Here is a 23,886-nt window from a genome sequence, read left to right as displayed (position 1 = left end):
CAATTTATTTAGTCAAAACTATCATATATATATATATATATATATAATTTTTGAAATTCTAATAATAAATTTTTAGTTGGAGCAGGATTTAAATTTCTAAAACTTAGATGATAAAATGTTAGATAAATTAAATTCTAATTAAATCTTATCCCTTAATTCGAGGAAATATATTGTAACAATTAATAAAATAATTCTTTAAATAATAAGTAAAATGTAAGATGCAACTTGAGGGGAAAAAAAGCATGGAGTGTTGTGTAGGATTCCACATTTCAGTTCAGAATTTTTTTTTTTTTTCTTGGGAAGGAATTTTGAAAAAATTATAATGGACTTTTATTTTGTAAATTAAAATATTGTTAATTTTATCCCTTAATTTAAGGAAATATATCATAACAATTAATAAAACATTAATTTAAGAGAGATACTACGTTCACAACATTTTTACAATAAATCACAGGTGATTAGTTGTTATTGGTTCAAATTTGAAACTAACACTAAGATTATTTTTTTGCCCAACCAATAACAACCTACCACTTAGGATTTGTTGTAAAAATGTTGTGAAAATATTGTGGACATATCATTTCTCTTAATTTAGTAATTAATGAGAGTAGTTGTTTATTAGGAAAAAAATTATCAGAGAGAGAGAATCATATAAATTTATCAACTCCTATGAATCAATACTGTAAGGGTATTGAGCCTAGGAGTTCATTATTTATGTATATATTGGGCCCTCATGTTCAAGCCGAGGATAAGGGGTCGTCCGAAGAAGGGTCAACATTGTTAAGGGAGCCCATATTAGTGAATGAAGAAGTTAGTTTTGATCACAATAGCCCTAGAGGATAGGTCGAGGATGAGTACCTCCTCGGCTAACCCAAGCCAAGGTTCGTAGAGGTGGTCTGCCGTCCAAGGGGATGTTCCAAGAAGTTCTGCTGGCATGGATAAGCATTGCAAAAACAAAGGACAAAGGGGAGTCCTAAAATATCTAAGGAGAAAGCTACTACCACTGCATTAATTGCTTTGTAGCTAACTCTCTGGCCTCATTAATGTGGAGGTGATACCTGAATAGTGGCTTTTAGCCTTACAGCTACTACCTAAAGACTTTAGGAAGATGCTGATGGGACAAGTATCAAGACCAACCATCTGGCCTGCATGTGGAGGGTGGAGATGAAAACAGAAAAGAATATAAAAGAAGAAAGAAGCAATGAGAGAAGGGGATCAGAAATTTGTAAGAGAAAGCATTGTAGCAACTTGAACCACATCTATAATCATTTTCAATCAATATATACTAGAATAGACCTTCTCGGATTGTGCCAAGGACAAATTTACTTAGATAACTCCAATCCATTTCTCTTTGATTATCTGCTAAAATCCATTCTAACTATTATCTCATTCATTAGAGCCTAGTTTTTCAACCCACTCTCTACAAATTCATTGTATTGGGCTTGGATCCAATCATACCTTAGGCCAAGGATCCAAAACGTGTCCTTACAAACACAATATGTATATCCTTCCAATACAAATAAATATACGTAAGAGAGATTCTATGGAAAGACCATTGGTAAATATATATAAGTTTTGAAATAGGATTTTAATTTTTGAAACTTAAATGCATGTTGTATGTTTTATTAAAATACTTAATAAACAAGAAAGTGGGGTGCAAGAGAGATTCTATGGAAAGATTATTGGTGTATATATATAAGTTTTGAAATTTTGATAATAGATTTTTAGTTAGAGTAGGATTTAGATTTCTAAAACTTAGACGCACATTGTATATTTTATTAAAAAACTTATTTTTATTTTATCTGAAATGCATGTTACATGTTTTGAATATATACATCATGTACATCATTCCAATACAAATACATATGTTGCTAGAGTAGAATTTAAATTTCTGAAACTTAGACGCATGTTGCATGTTTTGTTAAAATATTTATTATTATTTTATCTAAAGAAATTGATAAGTAAGAACAAATAAGTTGTTGTCTTTGTCTAAAAAATTGTTTTTATTCAAAATATTGTTGTAATTTGGTGAAGCTACTTGGCCAACCACAACTTCTAAGCTCAAATTTTATTTTATATAATATATATACTTGTCTTTACTTTTTTTTAAAATACACACTTGTTTTCACTTTTCACTTGCTTTTATGGTCAAGTAACACGTTCTATTTTACATTTACCTAAACCAAATATCTTTAAAAGACATCAAAATATCAGATAAGGATTTTGTAAGGACCGAATTTGGATTGGACCCAATATAGGATTGGGTTTTAGTCCAACAAGCCCAAATAATGAATTTGTAGAGTGTGGGTGAAAGAACAAGTTCTATTCCAAAAGAAAGACAATAATAGCTGCTGATTTAAGAGCATTAAACACAAATAAGATAAGGAAATCTGCCCTCGGCAGAGCTTGGGGAGCTATGTTATAATGTCTTGTTGATGAACAAAGTTACAAGAGTTCAAAGTATTATTACAAGGATTTCTTGGTTTTTTTTATCCCTTTTCTTTAGGCCACCTTCCGATGCTATATACTGCAATCTTGGTATCATCTCTACCATACACGTGTAAGTTAGATTCTAGGAACTCCTTCTTGTCCCATCCAACACCTCCCAGAACCATTAACTAGTAGCTGTAAGGCTGCTTGACCACTGTTCAAGTATCACGTCCACATTAATGCGGCCAGAGAGTTAGTTGAGAGGCATTTAATGTGGAGGTAGCAGCTTTTGAAGATATTTGTTGCCTCCCTTTACTCATCCCTTATCCAATGTCCGACTCCTAGTTGTGATGCAACCTTGAAGAATGTATAGGATGATAAGACGTTCTTACTGACCTTGGATCTCCGTTTCCGAGATGACTTTTCTCTTCGAACATATTTTGGACTATCACATACAATCTTTATTTCTTCTTCTTATACCATTCTCATAATAACTTTACTTGACCATCCTCGGATTAGTTAATATCCTTGGATGCCCAATTCATATAGTTTTAATTGTACCTTCTAGATAATTGGCCCCTACAATAACCCCTCAAAATCTTGCTTTTCGACTCCTCGGGAGGAAATGAGGATTTTGATATCCTCAATCCATCCCATTCGTGGTTATGCCCTGTTTACCTAAACTCCCAAATGTCTTTTTACCTGCTCAAGGCACGCTCCTGACGCTTCAGCGTCCAGAGCGTGCCATCATTAAATTTTGGCAACTCCCTTGTCCCGCACGTTCAACGGCAGGATGTAAATCCAACGATGGAGGATTTTCCTAGGTTTACAAGCGGGAATTTTCCCGCTTGTAACTTCTGCACCACTATAAATAGTTTTTCAAATCAATTCATTTTCCTACTTTCAACAATCACACAGTCCTAGAGCTTATACACTAAACCTGTCACTCTCTCTCACCTCCCTGTGCGTCTACAAATACTAAAAATTTGTCCGAGGACTTTCTTTTCAAACCTGTAAGTTTCCTTGAACCCTTTTAGTTTTCGTTTTAAACTTATTAATTTTTCTTCAAAACTTCTTAGAAAATGGGTAAGTTCAAGCGTTTAGTTGAGTTCGAGGAGAGTATGGAAAGGTTTAGGGCTAAGTACAGGATCCCACCAACAGTGAGCATGAGATACGTTGCCCAGGGAGAATGGGTAGATGCTAGGAAAACAGGAGAGGTGGTCATCCCCATGATCGCTTTTATAAAGGGAGGGATGACCATTCCCATGGTACCATCACTAGGAACTATCTTAGGTTCTTTAGGCTATCTCCCACACAGTGCGCCCCAAATATGTTTAGGGTATTGGGGAGTATAGAAGTTCTAAATGAGAGAATGAACTTAAATTTGACCCATCATGATGTGAATTGGGTATACAACCTACATCATTTGACGGGACAGGGATATTACCTTAAGTCAAGGTATCCCGAAGTAAGGTTAATCCAGTACCTCCCTACATCAAACAAAGGCTTAAAGGAAGACTTTTTAATCTTTTCTGGGGAATGGCATGATGGCCTACCCTGTCCGACTAAGGAAGGAGAACCAGGTGGGGGTATAGCCGTAAATTTATGTGTCTTGGCTTGTGTTTCTCTTTTATTTCCCACTATCTCTGCTTCTGACAAAAATTTTCTTCAATTTTAATGATTTTGCAGATAAACGTTCTACCAAACCCCAGCTCAACTTAGTCAACAGAGAGAGCCTACATAGAATTTTATAGTCTGAGGTGTACGTAAACGAAGCCGACGGTCAATTACGAGCAGCACACCTAATTTTTAGGTACATACCCATTTCTCTCGCATTTCAAGCCCCCAAGTACGTGATAAAGGCCAACGATCCTCGGCTTTACCGTATTAGTGTTGCCTATGAAGGATTCGTCGTTCCAGAGGGTATTCCCATTCCTAAAGGTACACCCCTTACTCGACTCTTTGTAGCCACCCCTTTAGTAGGAGCATCCTTATCCCAACTCATTCTTGAGGAAGAGGAAGAAGAAGAAAAAGAAAAAGAAGAAGAAGAAAAAAGTCCAGAGGGGATCGTAGATTTGTCAAACTCTTCAGAGGAATTTGAAGTGTTCAACCAAGCTCCATCTCCCGAGGGTATATCTGCCGACGTAGACTTCCAGCATCAAGTAGAAGTTACCACTTCAGACGAAATGGGTATCCAGAGGAAATCCCAAAGGAGTTTGATGGAATTGATAGAATCTCAGCCCGGAAAGGGTGCACTGTGGAAATCCGCACAGCCAAAGCTTCCTCCTCCTCCTCTCAAATCTCCACTTCCTCCTCCTCAGCTGTCTCTGCTATCCAAACCTGATCCTACTAATTTGAAAAGGAAGAGAGAGCAAAAGGGAAAAGATGTAGTGGATGCTGGGAGGTCTCGTCCTACTCATGAAGACGAGACCTAGAAAGCTGCAAAGCAGCAAAGGACTAGCCATACATCGCAGAGAGGTGTGGAGAGGGGAGATAATTAGCCTCTAGAGCCTCAGGCTTAGCCTCCAGCACCCATGGTCAATGGTGAACCCTTGAGGGATGATGCATCACTCAGGGATTTCATTGGGGGTATTGGATGCCATGTTGCCTCAGCTTTGGAGGGGGCTCTGTTACTCCTAAATGATATGGCCGAGCTGCAGAATATCAGGAGGAATGAGGTTTTCCTCAACCTCAAAAGATATTTGGGCATGGTATGCTGCTATCCTCCTTTTTTTTTTTTTTGGTTATTTGTTATGTTACTAACCCTTTTCTTTCAAGCTGTCCAAGCCACTTTCAGGGTTGAGGAGATAACCAACTCTTGCTATCAGCAGTTGGACGACGAGAGGAAAAGGCGTGTAGCAGCTGTGCAATCGTTCAACATTGCTGATCAAAGCAATGTATATTTAAGGAAGAATCTGACTAAGGAGGAAAGGGCCAAGAAGAGTGCTGACTCGGCTCTGGAGAGTGCCCAGAGACAAGCCGAGGATCAAAGGCAGCACCTGCGTGAGGCCAATGATCAGCTGGTTTCTTCCAAGGAGCAAATAGCAGCCCTTAGGAAGAAACTAGAAGAAGCCCAAAAGCTTAAAGATCAGGCTAAGAAGTTGAAAGCTGAGGCCGAGAAGGCAAAAGTAAAGGCCGAGAGGGCTAGGGATGAGGCTGAACAGCATGATTATGACATCGGCGTAGCCGAGACCAAGAATACCCTACGGGCAGAGGTCCCAGCCGTATGTCGAACCTACTGTGCTCAGACTTGGGAGGAAGCTCTCAACCAAGCTGGGATTGAGGCTTCTTCTGAGCTGAGAAGGCCAGAAAATATCTACTTCCCACCAACCATACAAGCCTCGGACCTTCCTTCCACTCAAGGTGACGTGGCCTCTACAGTTGCTGACCTAGTCGAGGAAGCACGGCCTCAGGATCCTCTTCCTCCCAATTAGCAGGAGCAGTTAAAAGAACCTGAAGTTTCAAAGGAAACATCCTCGGACAAGGCTGCAGAGGTTCCATAAGATAGGGCAGCTTCCCAAGGTTTTGAATAGGCCTTAGCTTCAATTACTATGCCTACCGAGAAGGCCCCCAAAGAGAATGAGAAAACGATTCCTACTAAAGTGAATAAACTAGCTAACAAGACCTCCAAGGACAGGCTTCAGATAAAATTAAAACATTGAATCTTCATTTTGTAATGTAATTATGAGTTCTGTAATGGAATTTGTTGTTTTTTTTTCCAAGACATGTTTTCATGAAATATGCATTTTTACTTTCTCAAATTTGTATGAGTTGTTATTTATTTTATTTTTATTTTATTTGTTTTATTATTTATATTTATATATATATATATATATATATATATTAAGTAATTTTCATTTTGACTATCCTTTGTTTGAACATAATCATACGCCTAGAAAGTACAAAGTTGCTTATACAAGAGAAAAACAAAGTTTACATATATTTTTAATTGATAATCAGAGTGGATTGTAACCATTGAATCCGTAGTACGATTAAGACATATTTTGGAATCTATCAATTCTAACAAGTTTAACTTCAAGAAAATGTTCTAATGTTTGATCAAATAAAGCTAAGTCCAGGACACCCCAGAATACTTTAAGTGATGCTCATGGGCTTATTGCAATCTACATCTTTATTAGGTGATAACAAACCTTGTGATCCGAGAAAGGGAATCAGGGGTTTATTTCCTTTAAATGCTTAAGTTCATGTTGGACTAGCATTTTAATAGGTACCATAGTGCATTAATTTCCATTAAGTCTGTGGTCCGAGGAGCCTAACATGACTTAATTTCTATTTAATACTTCAATAGATGTCAAAAGGTATTAATTTCCGCCAAGTCTGTGGTCCGAGGGACCTGACATGACTTAGTTTCTATTTAATACTTCAATAGATGTCAAAATGTATTAATTTCCACCAAGTCTGTGGTTCGAGGGACCTGACATGACTTAGTTTCTGTTTAATACTTCAATAGATGTCAAAGGGTATTGATTTCCACTAAGTCTGTAGTCCGAGAAACTTGACATGACTTAGTTTCTGTTTAATATTTCAATAGATGTCAAAGGGTATTAATTTCCATTAAGTCTATGGTCCGACAAACCTAACATGACTTAGTTTCTGTTTAATATTTCAATAGATGTCAAAGGGTATTAATTTCCACTAAGTCTGTGGTCCGAGGAACCTGACATGACTTAATTTCTGTTTAATACTTCAATAGATGTCAAAGGATATTAATTTCCACTAAGTCTGTGGTCCGAGGAACCTGATATGACTTAGTTTTTGTTTAATACTTCAATAGATGTCAAAGGATATTAATTTCCACTAAGTCTGTGGTCCAAGGAACCTGACATGACTTAGTTTCTGTTTAATACTTCAATAGATAGGGGAACACATGATACATGATTGGGACGAATTAAAGAAGAACTAAACAGGGCTATTTTTATTAATAATAATACCTCTTTAGGTTGTTTACATTCCAAGGATGGAGTACAGTTTTTTCATCTAGATCCTCCAAATAGTGCGCACCTATTCCTGTCACTGAAGTGATTCGATACGGCCCTTCCTAGTTAGACCCTAATTTTCCCCAGGCTGGATTCTTGGTAGTCCCCAAAACTTTTCTCAACACCAAATCTCTTGAGGCCAACGGTTTTAGCTTTACATTGGTATCATAACCTTGCTTGAGTTTATGCTGGTAGTAGGCCAGTTGGACCATTGCATTCTCTCTTCGCTCTTCTATCAAGTCTAGACTTTTTTCCAACAACCCATCCTTACCGTCCGAGGTAAATGCATTTGTTCTTAGCGTCGGGAAACCTGTTTCCAAAGGGATTACAGCCTCAGCCCCATATGTCATTGAGAAAGGGGTCTCTCCTATTGACCGTCAAGGCGCTGTTCGATACGTCCAAAGGACATGTGGTAATTCCTCCACCCATTTTCCCTTTGCATCATCCATCCTCTTTTTAAGTCCATTCACTATAACCTTGGTGACAGCTTCAGCTTGCCCATTTCCTTGTGGATAGGCTGGAATGGAATATTTATTCTTTATCCCCAGATCGGAACAGTACCGCCTGAAGGCTTTGCTATCAAATTGAAGGCCATTATCCGAGATAAGGGTATGGGGGACCCCGAATCTAGTAACGATATTCTTCTAGATAAACCTTTTGATATCCACATCTCTGATATTAGCCAAAGGTTCAGCTTCAATCTACTTGGTGAAATAATCTGTGCCGACTAGCAGATACTTTTTATTTCCTAGTGCTTTAGGGAAAGGATCTACAATATCTAAACCCCATTGAGCAAAAGGCCAAGGGCTGAAAAGAGGATTGAGAACTCCTCTAGGCTGGTGAATGTTTGGCGCGAATCTCTGACACTGATCACATTTTCTAACATATTCTTGTGCTTCCTTTTGCATGCCCGACCACCAGTATCCTTGAGTAATGGCCCGGTGAGATAAAGATCTTCCTCCTGTGTGACTTCCGTAAATTCCTTCATGTAGTTCTTCTAGGAGTGATTCTGATGCATCGAGATGTACACAAAGCAGATATGGTCTAGAAAAAGAACGATTGTACAACTTTTTGTCATCGGACATCCAAAACCGAAGAGCTTTCCTTCGTACTTTCTCAGTTTCTAACTTCTCCTCAGGTAATGTATCCCTTTCAAGAAATAGCAGTATAGGATCCATCCAACTCGGCCCTAACTTGATTTGATGGACCTGGAGCAAGTCTCTCTTTGTTGGGATAGGGGTGCATAAGTCTTCGACAAGTATCACTCGGGGCAAATCCTGTGCTGAGGAAATGGCAAGGGTAGCCAAGGAGTCTGCATGGGTATTTCCACTTCTGGGGATATGCGATAAGTCGAAGGATTCAAACTTTGTTTGTATACGCCTAACTTGGCCCAAATATTCTTGCATTCTTGTATCTCGAGCTTCCAATTCCCCTTTTACCTGGCCTACGACCAGTCTTCAATATGAGAACATTTTCATTGTCTTTCCACCCATTTTCTGAACCATCGTCATTCCCATCAACAAAGCTTCATATTCTGCTTCGTTGTTTGTAGCCGAGAACCCCAACCTCAAAGATTTTTCAATGGTGATCTTCTAAGGAGATACCAGAACCAGCCCCACTCCTGATCCCCGTTGGTTTGCTGCTCCATCCACATATACTTTCCAGGGTGAGGGATATTGTGCGGAGATTAGGCCAACTGATTTTTCATCCATGCCATGTTGCTTCACATCTATTTCTTCAGGAAATTCAGCAAACTCGGCTACTAGATCGGCAAGGACATGGCCTTTTACAGAGGTACGAGGCATATACTTGATATCAAAAGCTCCTAGAATTGTGCCCCATTTGGCAATCCTTTCGGTATAATCCGCGCTCCGAAGTATTGAGTTGAGCGGTAATTGAGTTAGAACAACCACGATGTGCGCCTGGAAGTAGTGGGGGAGTTTTCATGTAGCATGCACTACTGCCAAGATGGCCTTCTCCAATGGTAAATACCGCACCTCGGCTTCATGAAGTGACTTACTTACGTAATAGACTGGTCATTGGATGCCACTGTCTACTCATATCAAAACAAAACTCATCGCATGGGAGGCTACCTCCAAGTAGGCAAATAGGACCTCATCCACCTAAGGACTGGACATGATGGGTGGCCAAGATAGGTACTCTTTGAGCTATTGAAATACTGCAACACACTTCTCGGTCCATTCAAATCCCTTCCATTTATGTAGCAGAAGGAAGAAAGGTCTGCACCTATCTGTTGATTTGGAAATAAATCGGTTTAAAGCAGCAGTCATCTCGGTCAATTTCTGGACCTCCTTGGGGTTCCAAGGTGGTAGCAAGCTATTAATGGCCCTAATCTGATCAGGGTTCACCTCAATTCCCCTATGAGTCACCATGTAGCCCAAAAACTTTCCCGAGCCTACACCAAACAAACACTTAGAAGCATTTAGGCGTAACTTGTGCTTTCTCAGAATTCCAAAAATGTTAGTAAGGTCTCCCACATGCTCAGACACCACCTCGCTCTTTACAACCATATCATCAATATAGACTTCAATACTCCTGTCCAACTGTGGTTCGAACATTTTAGTCATCATCCATTGATAAGTAGACCCTGCATTTTTCAAACCAAAGGGCATCACTTTGTAGTGATAGTTTCCAGTGGGAGTGACGAAAGCTGTTTTTTCCTGATCGTTCAGTGCTAATGGTATTTGGTGATATCCTTGAAAGGCATCCAAAAAACTCATCCGAGGATGGCCTACCGTCGCATCCACCAACTAATCTATCCGAGGCATATGGAAAGGATCTTTGGGACAAGCCTTATTGAGGTCCGTGAAGTCCACACACACACGCCATTTCCCAGTTTTCTTTTTCACCACCACCGTATTAGCTAACCACTGAGGATAGAAAACTTCCTTGATAGCCCCTGCTTGTTTGAGCTTTGTTATTTCATTTCTGACAGCATCAGCGTGCTCTTTTGACGAACGCCGAGGTGGCTGTCTCTTCAGAGTGATGGAAGGGTTAACATTCAAATGATGACAAATGAAACTTGGATCTACACCCAGGGCTTCATACGCGCTCCATGCGAACACATCAACGTTTTTTCTAAGGAACTCAACTAATTGTTCCCTCTCCTGTAGAGGCAATTGAGCTCCAACCTAAAAGAACTTATCTGGATCATCGCCAACAATTACCCTCTCTAGATCCTCACATTTTGCTTCGTCGGCTAGTTCATTGAAGGGCAACGCCGGAGTTTCTGTTTGCTATAAGCCATTATCAGCGGTGGCCGAGATTTCAGCCTTAGGCCGATGTTGGATGGCCGCTACCAGGTATTGTCTAGCTGTAGATTGATTTCCTAATATCTCCAAGACCTGGCCTCCAGATGGGTACTTCATCTTCTGGTGAAGAGTAGAGGAGACGGCCCCCAGGGTATGAAGCCAGGGTCTGCCCATAATGGCCGTGTATGGAGAGAAAGCATCTACAACAATGAAATCCACCTCCACCACATCCGGGCCGGTCTGCACAGGTAATCTGATCTGACCTTTCGGAACGACCATTTTACCTTCAAAACTCATCAGAGGAGAACTGTAGGCTGTTAAGTTTTCAGGTTTCAAATTTAGCCTCTTATATAGGTCAGGATACATTATCTCAACTCCGCTGCCCTGGTCAATCATCACCGTTTTCTTATTGTACCCACCAATTCTAAGTGTGACCACTAAAGCATCATCATGGGACTGTATGGTTCCAAGTTTGTCCTCATCTGAAAACCTAACACCAGTGGGATGCCCATCTTGACTCTCTTAGGCATTGAGCTAGATTCCTCAGCTGGGTAACAAGATACTAACATTACTCTGGAAGGACAAGATCCAATCCTCCCTGGGGCAGCAAAAATGACATTTATTGTGCCAAGAGGGAGTCTTGAAGAAGCATCTCCCCGAAACTCCGAACCCGTTTGACTTCCCCGACCACTGGAATGATGCAAGAGTTGCTTTAACTTCCCTTCCTGGACTAGTTGGTCTAGATGGTCCCACAAGTTTCTGCAATCCTCGGTAGTGTGCCCATGATCCTGATGATATTGGCAGTAAAGGTTTTGATTGCGCCTCATAGGATCTCCTGCCATCTTGTTCGGCCATTTAAAGAACGACTCATTTTTAATCTTCTCCAAAACCTGTTGTACTGGTTTTCGGAATACGACATTAACCACTTGAGTGTTGGCAGATCCTGGCTGCCCAACAAAATTTTTCCGAGGTCAGTTATTATTGTACCGGTCTGACCTGAAATCCCTCCTCTCCTGAGGGATCACCTTAGCCTTTCCTTTCCCCTATATTTGGTCTTCCTCTACCCTTCTGTACTTGTCAATTCGATCTATAAGTTGGCGCACACTGGTAACAGGCTTACCAGTCAGAGATTTCCTCAGGTCATGCTCGGTTGGGAGGCTAGCCTTGAAAGTACTAATTGCCACATCGTCATAGTCTCCGTCTATTTCGTTAAACATCTCCCAGTATCTATCTAAGTAGGCCTTCAGAGTTTCCCCCTCCCGCATAGACATAGATAACAAGGATCCCAAAGGCCGAGGAACCCTGTTACAAGTGATAAAGCGAGCACCAAAGGCCCGAGTGAGTTTCTTAAAAGAGTCAATAGAATTCGCTCTTAAATCATTGAACCATCTCATCGCCACTGGGCCCAAGCTAGACGGAAAGACCTTACACATCAAAGCCTCATCTTTAGAATGAACGGCCATCCTTTGATTGAAATGACTGACATGTTCCACTGGGTCTGTTCGATCATTATAAATGGTGAACGTAGGCTGATGGAATCGCCGAGGAAGGCTTGCACCTTCTATGTTTCGTGTGAAGGGTGACTTAGAAACCTAACTCAACGCCTTGTTCATGGCATCGTTCCCTAGGCCTCTGCGAGGTGGGCTCTTATATCTACGTCTATGGTGATACTCCTCGCCGTAGGAGAAAGTCTCGCTAGGCAGAGTTTTGGATCTCCGTCTATAACTAGTACCATCTGTCTCCTCAGAGGACAGCTCGGAGTTGGGTGATGAATGTCTTCACCGTGCGTGGTGCAATTCCCTCTTCGATTCATCAATTTCACGTTGCATGTCTCTATCATTCTTTGTATGGGAAACACGGCTCTTCCCTCGAGACTGGCTTTTACTAGTATGAGTTGTGTGCACACTTCCCTCCCGATCTCCTCTCCGTTCGAGGCTCCTACGTGGATTGCTATGTTGAGACCCCCTTGACTCTACTTGGTGTAGATTAGCATCCACCTAGTGCGGTCCTGTCATTACTTGGTGTGGACCTGCTTCTTCCATCTTAAACGTTGTGCCTAAATCCCTTTCAGAATAGATCAAGTCTTTCTCACAGATGGCGCCAACTGTAAGGACCAAATTTGGATTGGACCCAATATAGGATTGAGTTTTAATCCAACAAGCCCAAACAATGAATTTGTAAAGCGTGAGTGAAAGAACTAGTTCTATTCCAGAAGAAAGACAATAATAGTTGTTGATTTAAGAGCATTAAACACAAATAAGATAAGGAAATCTGTCCTCGGCATGGCCTGTGGAGCTATGTTATAATGTCTTGTTGATAAACAAAGTTACAAGAGTTCAAAGTATTATTACAAGGATTTCTTGATTTTTTTTTCGATCCCTTTTCTTTAGGCCACCTTCCCATGCTATATACTGCAATCTTGGTATCATCTCTACCATACACGTGTAGGTTAGATTCTAGGAACTCCTTCTTGTCCCATCCAACACCTCCCAGAACCATCAACTAGTAGCTGTAAGGCTGCTTGACCACTGGTCAAGTATCACCTCCACATTAATGCGGCCAGAGAGTTAGTTGGGAGGCATTTAATGTGAAGGTAGCAGCTTTTGAAGATATTTGTTGCCTCCCTTTGCTCATCCCTTATCCAATGTCCGACTCCTAGTTGTGATGCAACCTTGAAGAATGTCTAGGATGATAAGACGTTCTTACTAACCTCGGATATCCGTTTCCGAGATGACTTTTCTTCTCGGACGTATTTTGGACTATCACATACAATCTTTATTTCTTTTTCTTATACCATTTCCATTATAAATTTACTTGACCATCCTCAGATTGGTTAATATCCTCGGATTGGGCCATAGGCCCAATTCATATAGTTTTAATTGTACCTTCTAGATAATTGGCCCCTACAGATTTCATCTCACAAGGTAAATTTTTATAGGAGAACATTACTGAATTGTATAATAGTATATTATCACATTGATTATCATGTTTAATTAAGAGTACATATCTTATTATGAAATTCTTTATACTCAATGTGATATTTTTTTTTAATTTTAAAAATTCAAAAAATATATATCTTTTTAATAATTTGCACAAAAGAGTTTTAGTCATCAATGCCTCGTTCCCCCTTTTTTATCTTATGAAGTTGATAACTAAATTAATTATCATAGAGGCAAATGCATTCATGGAGATAGAGATAAAAAAATATTTAATTTTAATCACTTTCCCTAAAGAATGAAGAAAACCGGATAACAATAATAATGATAATAATCATTGTTAAAAATGCATAACTATATATCATATAATCATATAATATATAATTAAAGTTGGGCTTAAAAGTCATGGTTGCGTTAAGTGACGGCACCAAATTGCAGAAATTTTTTTAGATTTTTAGATTTAAAAAATATATATATATATAATTTTTCTTCTCCTATAATTTCTAAGTTGATAAAAATCTTAATTTAATTACAATCCAAATTCTAAACATCAAAAAATTTCCCTCTTTTCATGTGTATATATATAGTTCGTAATTTATGAGATAGCTTTGTAACTATCCTAAAGGATCTAAACTACATCAAAAGAAACCCCTAAAAAAACACATTTAAAAAAATTAAAATTAAACGTACAATATAAGAGGGAGGGCATAAGTTTGAGTTTAAGTTCAATTCTATCAACTAAAAAATTGTAATTTTTTTAGATAGAAACATCACAACCTAATTGTGGGCCAGAAAATTCATGGCCCAGGCCCGCTCTATATATCAAGGCCCAGGACCTGATATGAGGAAACCTATTGTCAAGGATAAGCTTAAGGCACGGATAGGATAAGTGAAAAGACTGCCCCTACTGTAGTGGAGAACTCTGTGCCTGACAAGCCCCTATTCTTGACCAAGCAATTCAACCTTTACGTCTACTCCCAACCACTTGAGGTATGGGCTGATAGGACAAGTCCTCTGTCCCGAAGGTAAAGCTTACACGTGGACCCTAAAGAGAGGAAAAAATACGAGTATAAAAGGAAACGAAAGCCAAGAGACAAAGGGGAGGGGAAGAACTCGCTGCTCCTCGGACTAAGTCCGAGGAGTCCAACCCTTCAGGCTACATCGTTGTATGGCCCGGATGTTCAGGCCAAACCACCTTCTACATGAGCCCCCTCCCTAAAGTCAGGACCGGACCGTTTCCCAGCGATCCAGAGCAAGCCTTTCAAGCCCACTCTCTACAAATCATATTGTAAGGGATCTTTCATGTGCGAGCCCACCGTCATTCTTGGGCCGTTAAATAATCGTGTCCCTACACTAATTTTTCCCTCTTTTCACCTGTATATATATATAGTTCATTTTTTTATGGGATAGCTTTGAAACTACCCTAAAGGACCTAAACTACATTAAAAGTGTGGGGGAGGATTTGTTCCAAGCCCAAAAGCATTTTGTCCGCTTTGGGGCCAAAGGACCCGCACGGCTTTATTCTTTGCAAGCGACGTGAGCAGTTTTTAAGACTTGCTCCCACATCGAAGAAAGATGCGCCCCACTCATGCCTTATAAGCCTTAGCTGAAGGCAAGAGTGTACCACTACAACACATGTGAGAGCAAGTCTCAAAAACTGCTCACGTTGCTTGCAAAGAACAAAGTTGTGTGGGTCCTTCGGCCCTAAAGTAGACAAAATGCTTGCAGGCTTGGAACAAATCCTCCCCCACAAAAAGAAACCCCTAAAAAAAACTAGATTAAAAAAAATTTTAAAAATTAAACGCACAATATAAAAGGGAAGGCATAAGTTTGAGTTTAAGTTAAATTCTATTAACTAAAAAATTGCAGTTTTTTTAGATATATAGAAATAACACAATCTAATTATTCTTATCAACTTTCTCAACAAACAAAAAAAAAAAAGTTATTCTTATCAACTTTTTCTCTATTTTTTTAATAATTTTTTAGATAAATAAAAAAGCTTAATTGTGGATATGAAATTTTTTTTAGAGATAATGAAGTAACACTTCTGCCACAAATATATAACACTACTCCCACAAATATAATTTTATCAGGAAAAAAAATATGTAATTACATATGTAAAGACTAGATTTGAGTCTCTAGTCTAAAAGGTGGATGGACTTAGGTCCAAAAAGCCCAAAACATTAAATTTGTAAAGAGTGGGTTGAAAAACTGAGCTTTCATAAATCAGATAACCACTAAAGTGGATTCAAATGACAAGAAAATGAAGACAGACAAATTTAAACTAAAGAAAATCGTACTCGGCACGGTCCGAGGAGATCAGTTCTTATATATTTCTCTTAAGTTTGATTACAAATACAATTCTTGGTTGTTATAGTACTTTCCCTTAGTTTCTCGATCCCCTACTCTCAAAGTCTTTCTTCCACTTTATACTATCTTCCCCTTTCATCTCCACCTTCCACGTGCAGATCAAATTGTAGGTGTTGATCCTTCTCCCATCAGCACCTTCCTAAAATCTTTAGGTAGTAGCTGTAAACCTGAAAGTTATTGTTTAGGTATCACTTCCTCATCAATGTGGCCAAAGAGTTAGCTGCAGAGCATTTAATACAATGGTAGCAATTTTCCCTTGAGATATTTCATGACCTTTCTCTATCCTATTCCTTCCTGATACTTATCTCCATTCATGGAATGATCCAGAATGTTACTCTTGATGGCAGACCACACCTTCTAACCTCAGCTTATCTCAGCCGAGGAGGGATTCTTCCTCGGACCACCCTTCTGGATGATCTTAACCGGATTTCACCTCTTCACTTACTAACACGGATCCTTATGAAAGTGCTTACCCATCCTCGAATTGGGCCCCTGGCCCAATATATACATAAGTATGGGCTCCTGGGCCTAACACCCCTACGACATAAATAGTGTTTTATATGTAATAGGTTTTTCTTTATTCTTATCTTCTTCTTCTATAATATATCCTCTTCTTCTTCGTGTAAACTCACACCAAATTGTGAATCCCTGAATTTCGAAGGAAACATTTCTTCCTCTAGCTACACAGGTATGTATTTCTTTTCTTTTCTTTTCCTTTTTTTTTTTTCACAATGCTGCATTCTAATTCATGAGTAATGAGCAATAAATTCAATGATAATAATAAATAGAGCCTTTAGTTAAATCTATAAATGTTATTTTCTACGAGTGTATGTCTTTGGTACGTGTATACATATATATTGCGTCTTCTATTGTTTATAGGAACTTTTCTTTTCTATACTTTGTTTTATCTTACTCTTATTATGAGCTAGAAGCCTAGAACTTGCATTTTATGAATTTGGAAGGACAAATTTTTAAACTCTTTTAAGAAAGGTAGATTCATATGTTGGTTTGCTTTCTAAATCATGAGTTATTCTCTTTTGATAAATAATGTTGTGGTGGTTACCTAATGATGTACAATATATTTTATTCAAACACACTACATATATTATGTATTTGGATAATTAATTTAGAGTTTCAAGTTTCTCACTACTTAATTAGTAGAGTATTTCATAAATAAATCCCTTTTTTTTTTTTTTACATTCAATTCTAATTAAAATAATTTTTCATTTTTTATAATCTATATTTAACATCAAAATATATTTTTTTTAATTTATATATGATTTTTTTTATCAATGCATTTAATTTACATATGATTTTTTTATTAAGCCGTGCATCGCACGGACTAGTATATATATAAAATCGAAATCTTTGACTTTTGGTTGAGCTCTCCACAATTTTCCACATCAACATTTTATTTTTTATATTTTATAATTTGATTTAATTCTTGCAATTTTATAGCATCAAATTGCAGAAAATTTGAGGAGGGAAGAGAGAGTTCTAACAGGAGTCTCTCTCTTTTTTCCTTAATCCTAATTTTTTTTATTAATTTTTACGCGAGTCTTTTTTTTTTTTTTTTTGAAACCTAAAGTGGGTCTTTTTTTATTTTTATTTTTATTTTTTAATTCTAATGTGAGGTCTAATTAAAAAAAATTATAATTATTTTTTTAATCCTAATTCTAATGTAAGTCTCTCAAAAAGTCAAGGGTCTCGGTTTTATATGATATATAGATAATAATAATGGTGTAGCAAGCTCTAAGGATATGAGAATACAATTTGTAGATCTACTATCAAGATAACATAAATTAAATTGGTGATAAATAGTAGATTTAATTGCAATTGAGTATTATGTGAAGTCATCACCATAGAATAACCCATGCGAAGATGTGTTATGTGGAACCAATAATAGTTTAGAAAAATAATTTTTCTAAACTATTATATTGAATAAAAAATTACTTATTTTCATTCATTTTCAAGTTATACATTTTTTTAAGTCAAGTCATAGACTTTTAAGCAAAATAAATATTTTTAATTTTTATTTAACTATCCTGTGCATCGCACATGTTAACAACTAGTTTATTATTGTTTTTAAAGAAATACACACAAAAAAACATGTCACATACATCATTGTCATGGTAAAGATTAGATTGTAGGGTGGCTCAAGGACACTCAATGATTTTAAAATGTTATAATGTGCAATCAATATTAATATGATTAAAAATAGCAACATCATGGTAATTACAAGATTGTTGTGTTATATAAGAAGTCAAGTCCAACCGTGACAGTAACCTTAACCTTTGTCTTCTTTTTGCCTAGTCCACTCTCTTTTTTGGACTTCTACAATTCACACACATAAAAACTCTTACGTAGGCATTAGCATTGTGATTGCAAAAAATGCTCTATTTTAATTATTTAAAAATCTACTTTATCTATTATACTATCTTATTTTATAATATACATAATATTTTAGTTTTTATTTTATTATAAAATACATTAAAATAATATATTTACACAATAAAATAATATAACCTAAAAGAGGTGAGAGAAAATTAAAAAAACTATTTAAAAAGAGGTGAGAAACAATAAAGAGAGAAAGGAGAGAAAAAAATAATTAGAAAAAATATAAAAGAGATGAGAGACAATAAAAAACTATTTAAAAAAAAAACACAATCTTGCTAAAGTTAATGTAGCTGAGTTGTAAAATATTTTTAAAATATCTTTTTGAGTAATACCCCGTTCTACTTTCGTGGCTTGATGGTATAAAATAGCAATACAGGGTTTACAATCACTAAACGTGCATTTGGATTTGGCTGAAAACTTAAAATTATTTTACCATTTAACTTATTTTTACTATTATTTATAGGGTCTCACTGCACTTTTTGGTATTATTCATAGACCTCATTGTACTTTTTTAACTAATTTTTACCTTTATTTATCTATAATACTTTCAGCGATAAATTTTCAATTTCAGCAAAATAAGCGATATCCAAACACACCCAAAGAAAATAACGATGGATATTAATATATATATATATATATATATATTTATTTATTTATAGAATCGGGAATTTATATACTTGTTTAGAGCTTTATAGGATTTCTTCACTGTTTATAACGTAGCTTCAACGGTTGAAAAATGATCTCTAACTCTAATTATCAAATTATATAGTATCTACTTAATCCATACAAAAAATATATAGAAAAAAGATTGATTTATATATATATATATATATAGCCGACACAAAGACGTTGGATTAGAAAGGAAATGGAGCATGTGGGCTTCTTTTGCTCCCATTCACCAAATATATAAAGACCCATCTATTTTACTTGAATTCAATTGCCGTGTTCATCACTTTAAGATCAACCCAGATTGTCTTTTTGAAGTATTTTATAGATACTCATCCAAAAAGGAAGTCTTTCATAGGTTTCTTTTATTGGGTGACGTTTATTTTTGTAAGTATTGGGGTGTTTGTAATAGAAGTAATATAATTATATGTATGTATATATTTGTTATCTGCTTAACAAGGTTTGGCTTTGTGTTTTGAGATTGAATTGAAAAAAAAAAGGAAAAGAGAAAAGCAATCGTAAATGGAAGAAGGCAATACAAAAAGCAAGTTCAGGAGGGTTTGTGTTTTCTGTGGGAGCAACTCCGGCCACAGAAAAGTCTTCAGTGATGCCGCTCTTGAATTAGGCAATGAACTGGTTTGTTTGTTTTTCTTTTGTTACTCTCTTCCTTTGCTTAAGGTCAGTGTAGAGTCTCAAGCTTTGGGTCTATTGTATTTGTATTTGTATTTGTATGTTTTCAAAACGTGCTCTTTTTAATGATATTGTATTCGTCTTTAGGTTCTGAGTACTGGGTGTTGGATATTTTGAACTGGGACTGGTGTATGTTTTCAAAATGTGTTCTTTCTTATTGATGATATTGTATTCATCTTTAGGTTCTGTGTACTGGGCGATTGATATTTTGAACTGGGACTGTTGTATGTTTTCAAAACGTGTTCTTTTTAATGGTATTGTAATCATCTTTAAGTTCTGTGTACTAGGTGCTTGATATTTTGAAAACTGGGATTGCTTTTTTAAAGATAATGGAGCTGTACTTTGGTTTTGGGCTTTGGCCTAAAAATGAGCTTGGAGTTGTGAAATGATAGGTTGATGTGTTGGGCACAGTTCTGTTTGGTAATGACACTATTAGTGGATTGTGATTTATGGTCACAGGACATTAATTTGACTAAAAGTTTTACACATTGATGAGTTTTGTGAATTGTGCATTTCATGTATAGTTAACATGATGTTCTTGGGTTGGCCGCTATCCTTGATAGGGTTACTCTAAAAGGATTATGTGTGGTTGGTGTTAACTTTATGGCTGTCTGTAACAGGTGAAGAGGAGGATAGACTTGGTGTATGGTGGAGGAAGTGTTGGGTTGATGGGTTTGATATCTCAGACAGTGTATGATGGAGGTTGCCATGTTCTCGGGTATAACTAAGAAACATGTGTTCAACAGTACATTGTCCATATCTTTCATTGATAATCCTGTCATCAAATGCAAGATAGGTGTTCATTGAACACATTGTATCACTGATGAAATTTGTAATTGTGTTTCATGTACAGGGTCATTCCAACAGCTCTCATGCCTCTTGAGGTATCTGTTCTCTTTTATCTGTTTATGTATGGATTGAACTAGAATGCTTTTTTTATTGTTTTTTCTTTTTCCCCAAAGTCCTTGCAATGCAAATGAAGTTTCTTTGGAGTATATAATAAACAGTATGCATTCCACCAGATTTTAATTCATAGCAGCCCTAATTAGGGGGAGAAATTTTTATCAGGTCCTATATGATATTAGCTACCTATACTATGGAAAGTACTTGGATATGTTGGTAGTTGAAAAACTTATTCACTTGGTCTAGTGTATTGTGGATAATGCTGACAGATATCTGGTCAAACTGTTGGAGAAGTAAGAACTGTTACAGACATGCATGAGCGTAAAGCTGCAATGGCTCGAGAAGCTGATGCCTTTATTGCTCTTCCAGGTAATCACCTGGAAAGTTCTCATCTGTAATCAAAAGAAAATAAGCACTCACCTTAAATATGTTGCTACTTGAAACTCTGTTGATTTTCATTTATAAACTCAAAATTGTTATTCTCAAGAGTTTTTTTTGCCAACATATCTTTTTCTTTTTTGGTGGTTTTAGGAGGATATGGAACTATGGAAGAGCTGTTGGAGATGATAACGTGGGCCCAACTTGGAATTCATAAGAAACCAGTAACTTATCAATTTTTATATTTGAAGATCTAAAAGAATTGGAAAATTACCAAGGTTGTAACTGGATTTTATTTCTATAGGTTGGTCTGCTAAATGTTGATGGGTACTATAATTGCTTGCTGGCATTATTTGACAATGGCGTTGAAGAAGGATTCATCAAACCAGGTGCTCGGCATATAGTTGTCTCTGCTCCAACTGCCAAAGAACTAATGATGAAGATGGAGGTATCCTTATAACTAATTTTCCCACATAGTCAATTAGGCTTTGTTATAGGAAGGAAACATTTCCTTCTTTTTTTTCCTTCTTAAAGGGGGGGGGGGGGGGGGGGGGGGAAGAGAGAGAGAGAGAGATACAAGATTAGCTTATAAATTCTAGTTACAATTCTAACACACATTCATTGCTTCCCCCAAGCACAAGAGACGGATAAAGTGTGACCAGATTTCCTATGAAAAAAAAACCAAACCTTACTGAAATTGTGGAACTTCTTAAATTACTATCTATCAAATGGCTAAGCTGTCTATCACATGGATGAGCTTTACCAAATTTTCTAAGAAAATATCACTGAGTTTGTGGAGTTCTTAGCATTATAAATGACCTGCCTATCACATAAATTTGAGTCATGTTAGTTAGTGGGGCCAATTGGACATATATATTGTCAATGCCAGGTGTTATGGCCACCTCTTATTCGTTATCATATAAGTACCAAGAATAAATGAGGACACATTTCCTTGCTCCCCCTTCCTTTATGGCACCCTCTGTTTTGTCATATGAAAAAGAGGGTATATTTGCATGGTATACATTCCATTAGCAGGCTAGCATGAAATTTTGTTTCAAATTTTTTACAGGGAGATGCTATAAATTGTAATAAAGTCTTTGTGCTATATCTGTCATCTAATTCTTTGATATACTTTTGCAGCAATACACTCCTTTCCATGAACATGTTGCTCCTCATGAAAGCTGGCAGATGGAGCAACTTGGTAATTATCCAGGAAAAGAAAATGCACAGTGATTATTATTGGTAGGTCTTTCTCCTAATTGATTCCTGATGTGATTCATCATCATTTAAATATGTGGAAGAATCTATATAGATGGGACCATATATTGTTCATTACTATGTACTTTTGTCGGCCTTTGTGATTTGAAGTGTAGTAATTTTTTTTCCTTGCTGTTTTATAGTCTTTGCTTTATGGTCAATTGAAACACTGTTCTGTAGTCATATCTGGTTGGTTCCACTTGCTAAAGGGCAAAGATACTTTGAAATGGGAAGCGCTGATATGAAATAGTACAGAATCTTCTAGTAAGTGGTGAGAGGTCCCACAATTTAGTGGCTTAATTGGACTAGATAGCTGATTTGAGGACAACTTGGACTTTTGGTGAAGCTATTGAATACCAGTAACCTAAAGATGACTTCATCATGAGATCCACGCATGAAACCATCAAAGGAACATTCAATTCTAAATCACATTCATTTAGTAAACATACTAGAGAACATCTTAAGGAAGCTTCCTTCTAGTTATTCTTTTGATTTGATAATGTCAAATAATTTCATTCTTAAGTTATTTTTTTGAAGCAGCTTGTGCCTCCTAGTACCTACTAACAGGGAGAAGCTAACTGGGAGCAATTGGTGCATTTATTGTTTTAAAAGTTGGGAGGAAGAGAGGATTAGTGATGCCAAAGTGAAGGTAACCTCTTTGCAACTAGATTCTACAGCATCCCTCAAGGAGGTGCTGCAAATTTACCATCGAGCCACCAAAAAGAGTGAGTATTCTTAGAGCTACATGCCCAAGAATGCTTTGTACAAGCCTGGATCATGGTCCAGTTACATGAGATACCAGGGTGCTGTTTATAAAATTAATTAACCCCTTTTTTAGAACTTAAAAAGGATTGAATTTTGGGTGGAAAAAGTAGTATAATTAAAATATAGAAATTTATTTCTGTTTATTTATTTAGTTGATTTCTTGTTCATGTCATGATTAATAACTTCAAGAAATGTCTCCCTCCTAATTTATATTCAGAAGAAGATGGTGTTGCCTACCACCTTTTCTGAATAAGTTAGAAGCATAGAGTTTGACCCAAAAAAAAAAAAAAATTTGTTGAGCGATTCATCCTTAATTATTTTTCTCCCTTACTCTCTTTAGCTTCCTTGGGAATTCAATCCATGTTCACAACAACTTTAGCTTCCTTGGCAAACTATGACAAATGTTCATACAAGTTTCAGGATCATCTTCCAATATGAGAAATTTAAGCAACTTGTTCAAAAAATTCCTATTATTGGTATTTACAGACTTTTAAAGAAAAGTACAAAAACACATCTGAAATTTGTTGTTGATAAAGAAGAGTTAATTTACCGCTAATGACTAGATGGGTGAGTTAGGAATGGGCTGACTTTGCTGTGAAGTTACTAAGTTAGTCAACTGTGCGAGGCACATGGATGAAAATTTGAAAACACACTTCATTTTAACAGCCTCAGATGGCTACCCTACCACCCCATGACCTAATTTTTCTCTTTTCAGCTTCCCTTGTTTCTTATTACAAAATTAAATTATGTGGGTTCGTTCACACTTTACTCACCTATGATTTGAGTCAAATTTGATTTGCTAACTCATGGTTTAGAAAGTTGCACACA

General features: G+C 37.0%; 2 protein-coding genes across 6 annotated transcripts; one reads left to right on the top strand and one right to left on the bottom strand.

The window, feature by feature from the left end:
* Positions 1–10,681: 10,681 nt before the first annotated feature.
* On the bottom strand, positions 10,682–12,159 carry LOC126716154 (uncharacterized). Its single transcript, XM_050417185.1, has 3 exons — positions 11,761–12,159; positions 11,269–11,643; positions 10,682–11,152 (listed from the first exon to the last, which is right to left on the bottom strand). Exons 1-3 carry the CDS (start codon positions 12,157–12,159, stop codon positions 10,682–10,684), a joined length of 1,245 nt encoding a protein of 414 aa, XP_050273142.1.
* A 7,086-nt stretch (positions 12,160–19,245) lies between these two features.
* On the top strand, positions 19,246–23,225 carry LOC126707996 (cytokinin riboside 5'-monophosphate phosphoribohydrolase LOG8). 5 transcript variants are annotated; one of them, XM_050407797.1, is made up of 9 exons: positions 19,246–19,452; positions 19,546–19,701; positions 20,376–20,473; positions 20,609–20,639; positions 20,928–21,027; positions 21,190–21,260; positions 21,341–21,484; positions 22,177–22,278; positions 22,834–23,225. In XM_050407797.1, the coding sequence occupies exons 2-8, from the start codon at positions 19,588–19,590 to the stop codon at positions 22,267–22,269; spliced, it is 651 nt and encodes a 216-aa protein (XP_050263754.1). In that variant the 5' UTR covers positions 19,246–19,452; positions 19,546–19,587; the 3' UTR covers positions 22,270–22,278; positions 22,834–23,225. The 5 variants fall into 5 exon arrangements, with proteins under 5 accessions (XP_050263754.1, XP_050263768.1, XP_050263776.1 ...); XM_050407811.1 differs by lacking the exon at positions 22,834–23,225 and adding an exon at positions 22,437–22,832; XM_050407819.1 differs by lacking the exon at positions 22,834–23,225 and having other exon boundaries at positions 19,526–19,701; positions 22,177–22,427.
* Positions 23,226–23,886: the final 661 nt, after the last annotated feature.

This window comes from Quercus robur, chromosome 2 (genome assembly GCF_932294415.1).
Source record: "Quercus robur chromosome 2, dhQueRobu3.1, whole genome shotgun sequence".
NCBI classification, from domain to species: domain Eukaryota; kingdom Viridiplantae; phylum Streptophyta; class Magnoliopsida; order Fagales; family Fagaceae; genus Quercus; species Quercus robur.
This window is presented reverse-complemented; position numbering and strand designations above follow the sequence as displayed.

Coding starts and splice junctions, on each gene's coding strand:
- LOC126716154 (XM_050417185.1), bottom strand. CDS start 12,159: ATGGCCGTTCATTCTAAAGATGAGGCTTTGATGTGTAAGGTCTTTCCG. Junction 11,644..11,760: donor GAATTGACAAGTACAGAAGG/GTAGAGGAAGAC, acceptor TTTGTTGGGCAG/CCAGGATCTGCCAACACTCA. Junction 11,153..11,268: donor TTGGATCTTGTCCTTCCAGA/GTAATGTTAGTA, acceptor GGAACCATACAG/TCCCATGATGATGCTTTAGT.
- LOC126707996 (XM_050407797.1), top strand. CDS start 19,588: ATGGAAGAAGGCAATACAAAAAGCAAGTTCAGGAGGGTTTGTGTTTTC. Junction 19,702..20,375: donor TTGAATTAGGCAATGAACTG/GTTTGTTTGTTT, acceptor TGTCTGTAACAG/GTGAAGAGGAGGATAGACTT. Junction 20,640..20,927: donor CAGCTCTCATGCCTCTTGAG/GTATCTGTTCTC, acceptor TAATGCTGACAG/ATATCTGGTCAAACTGTTGG.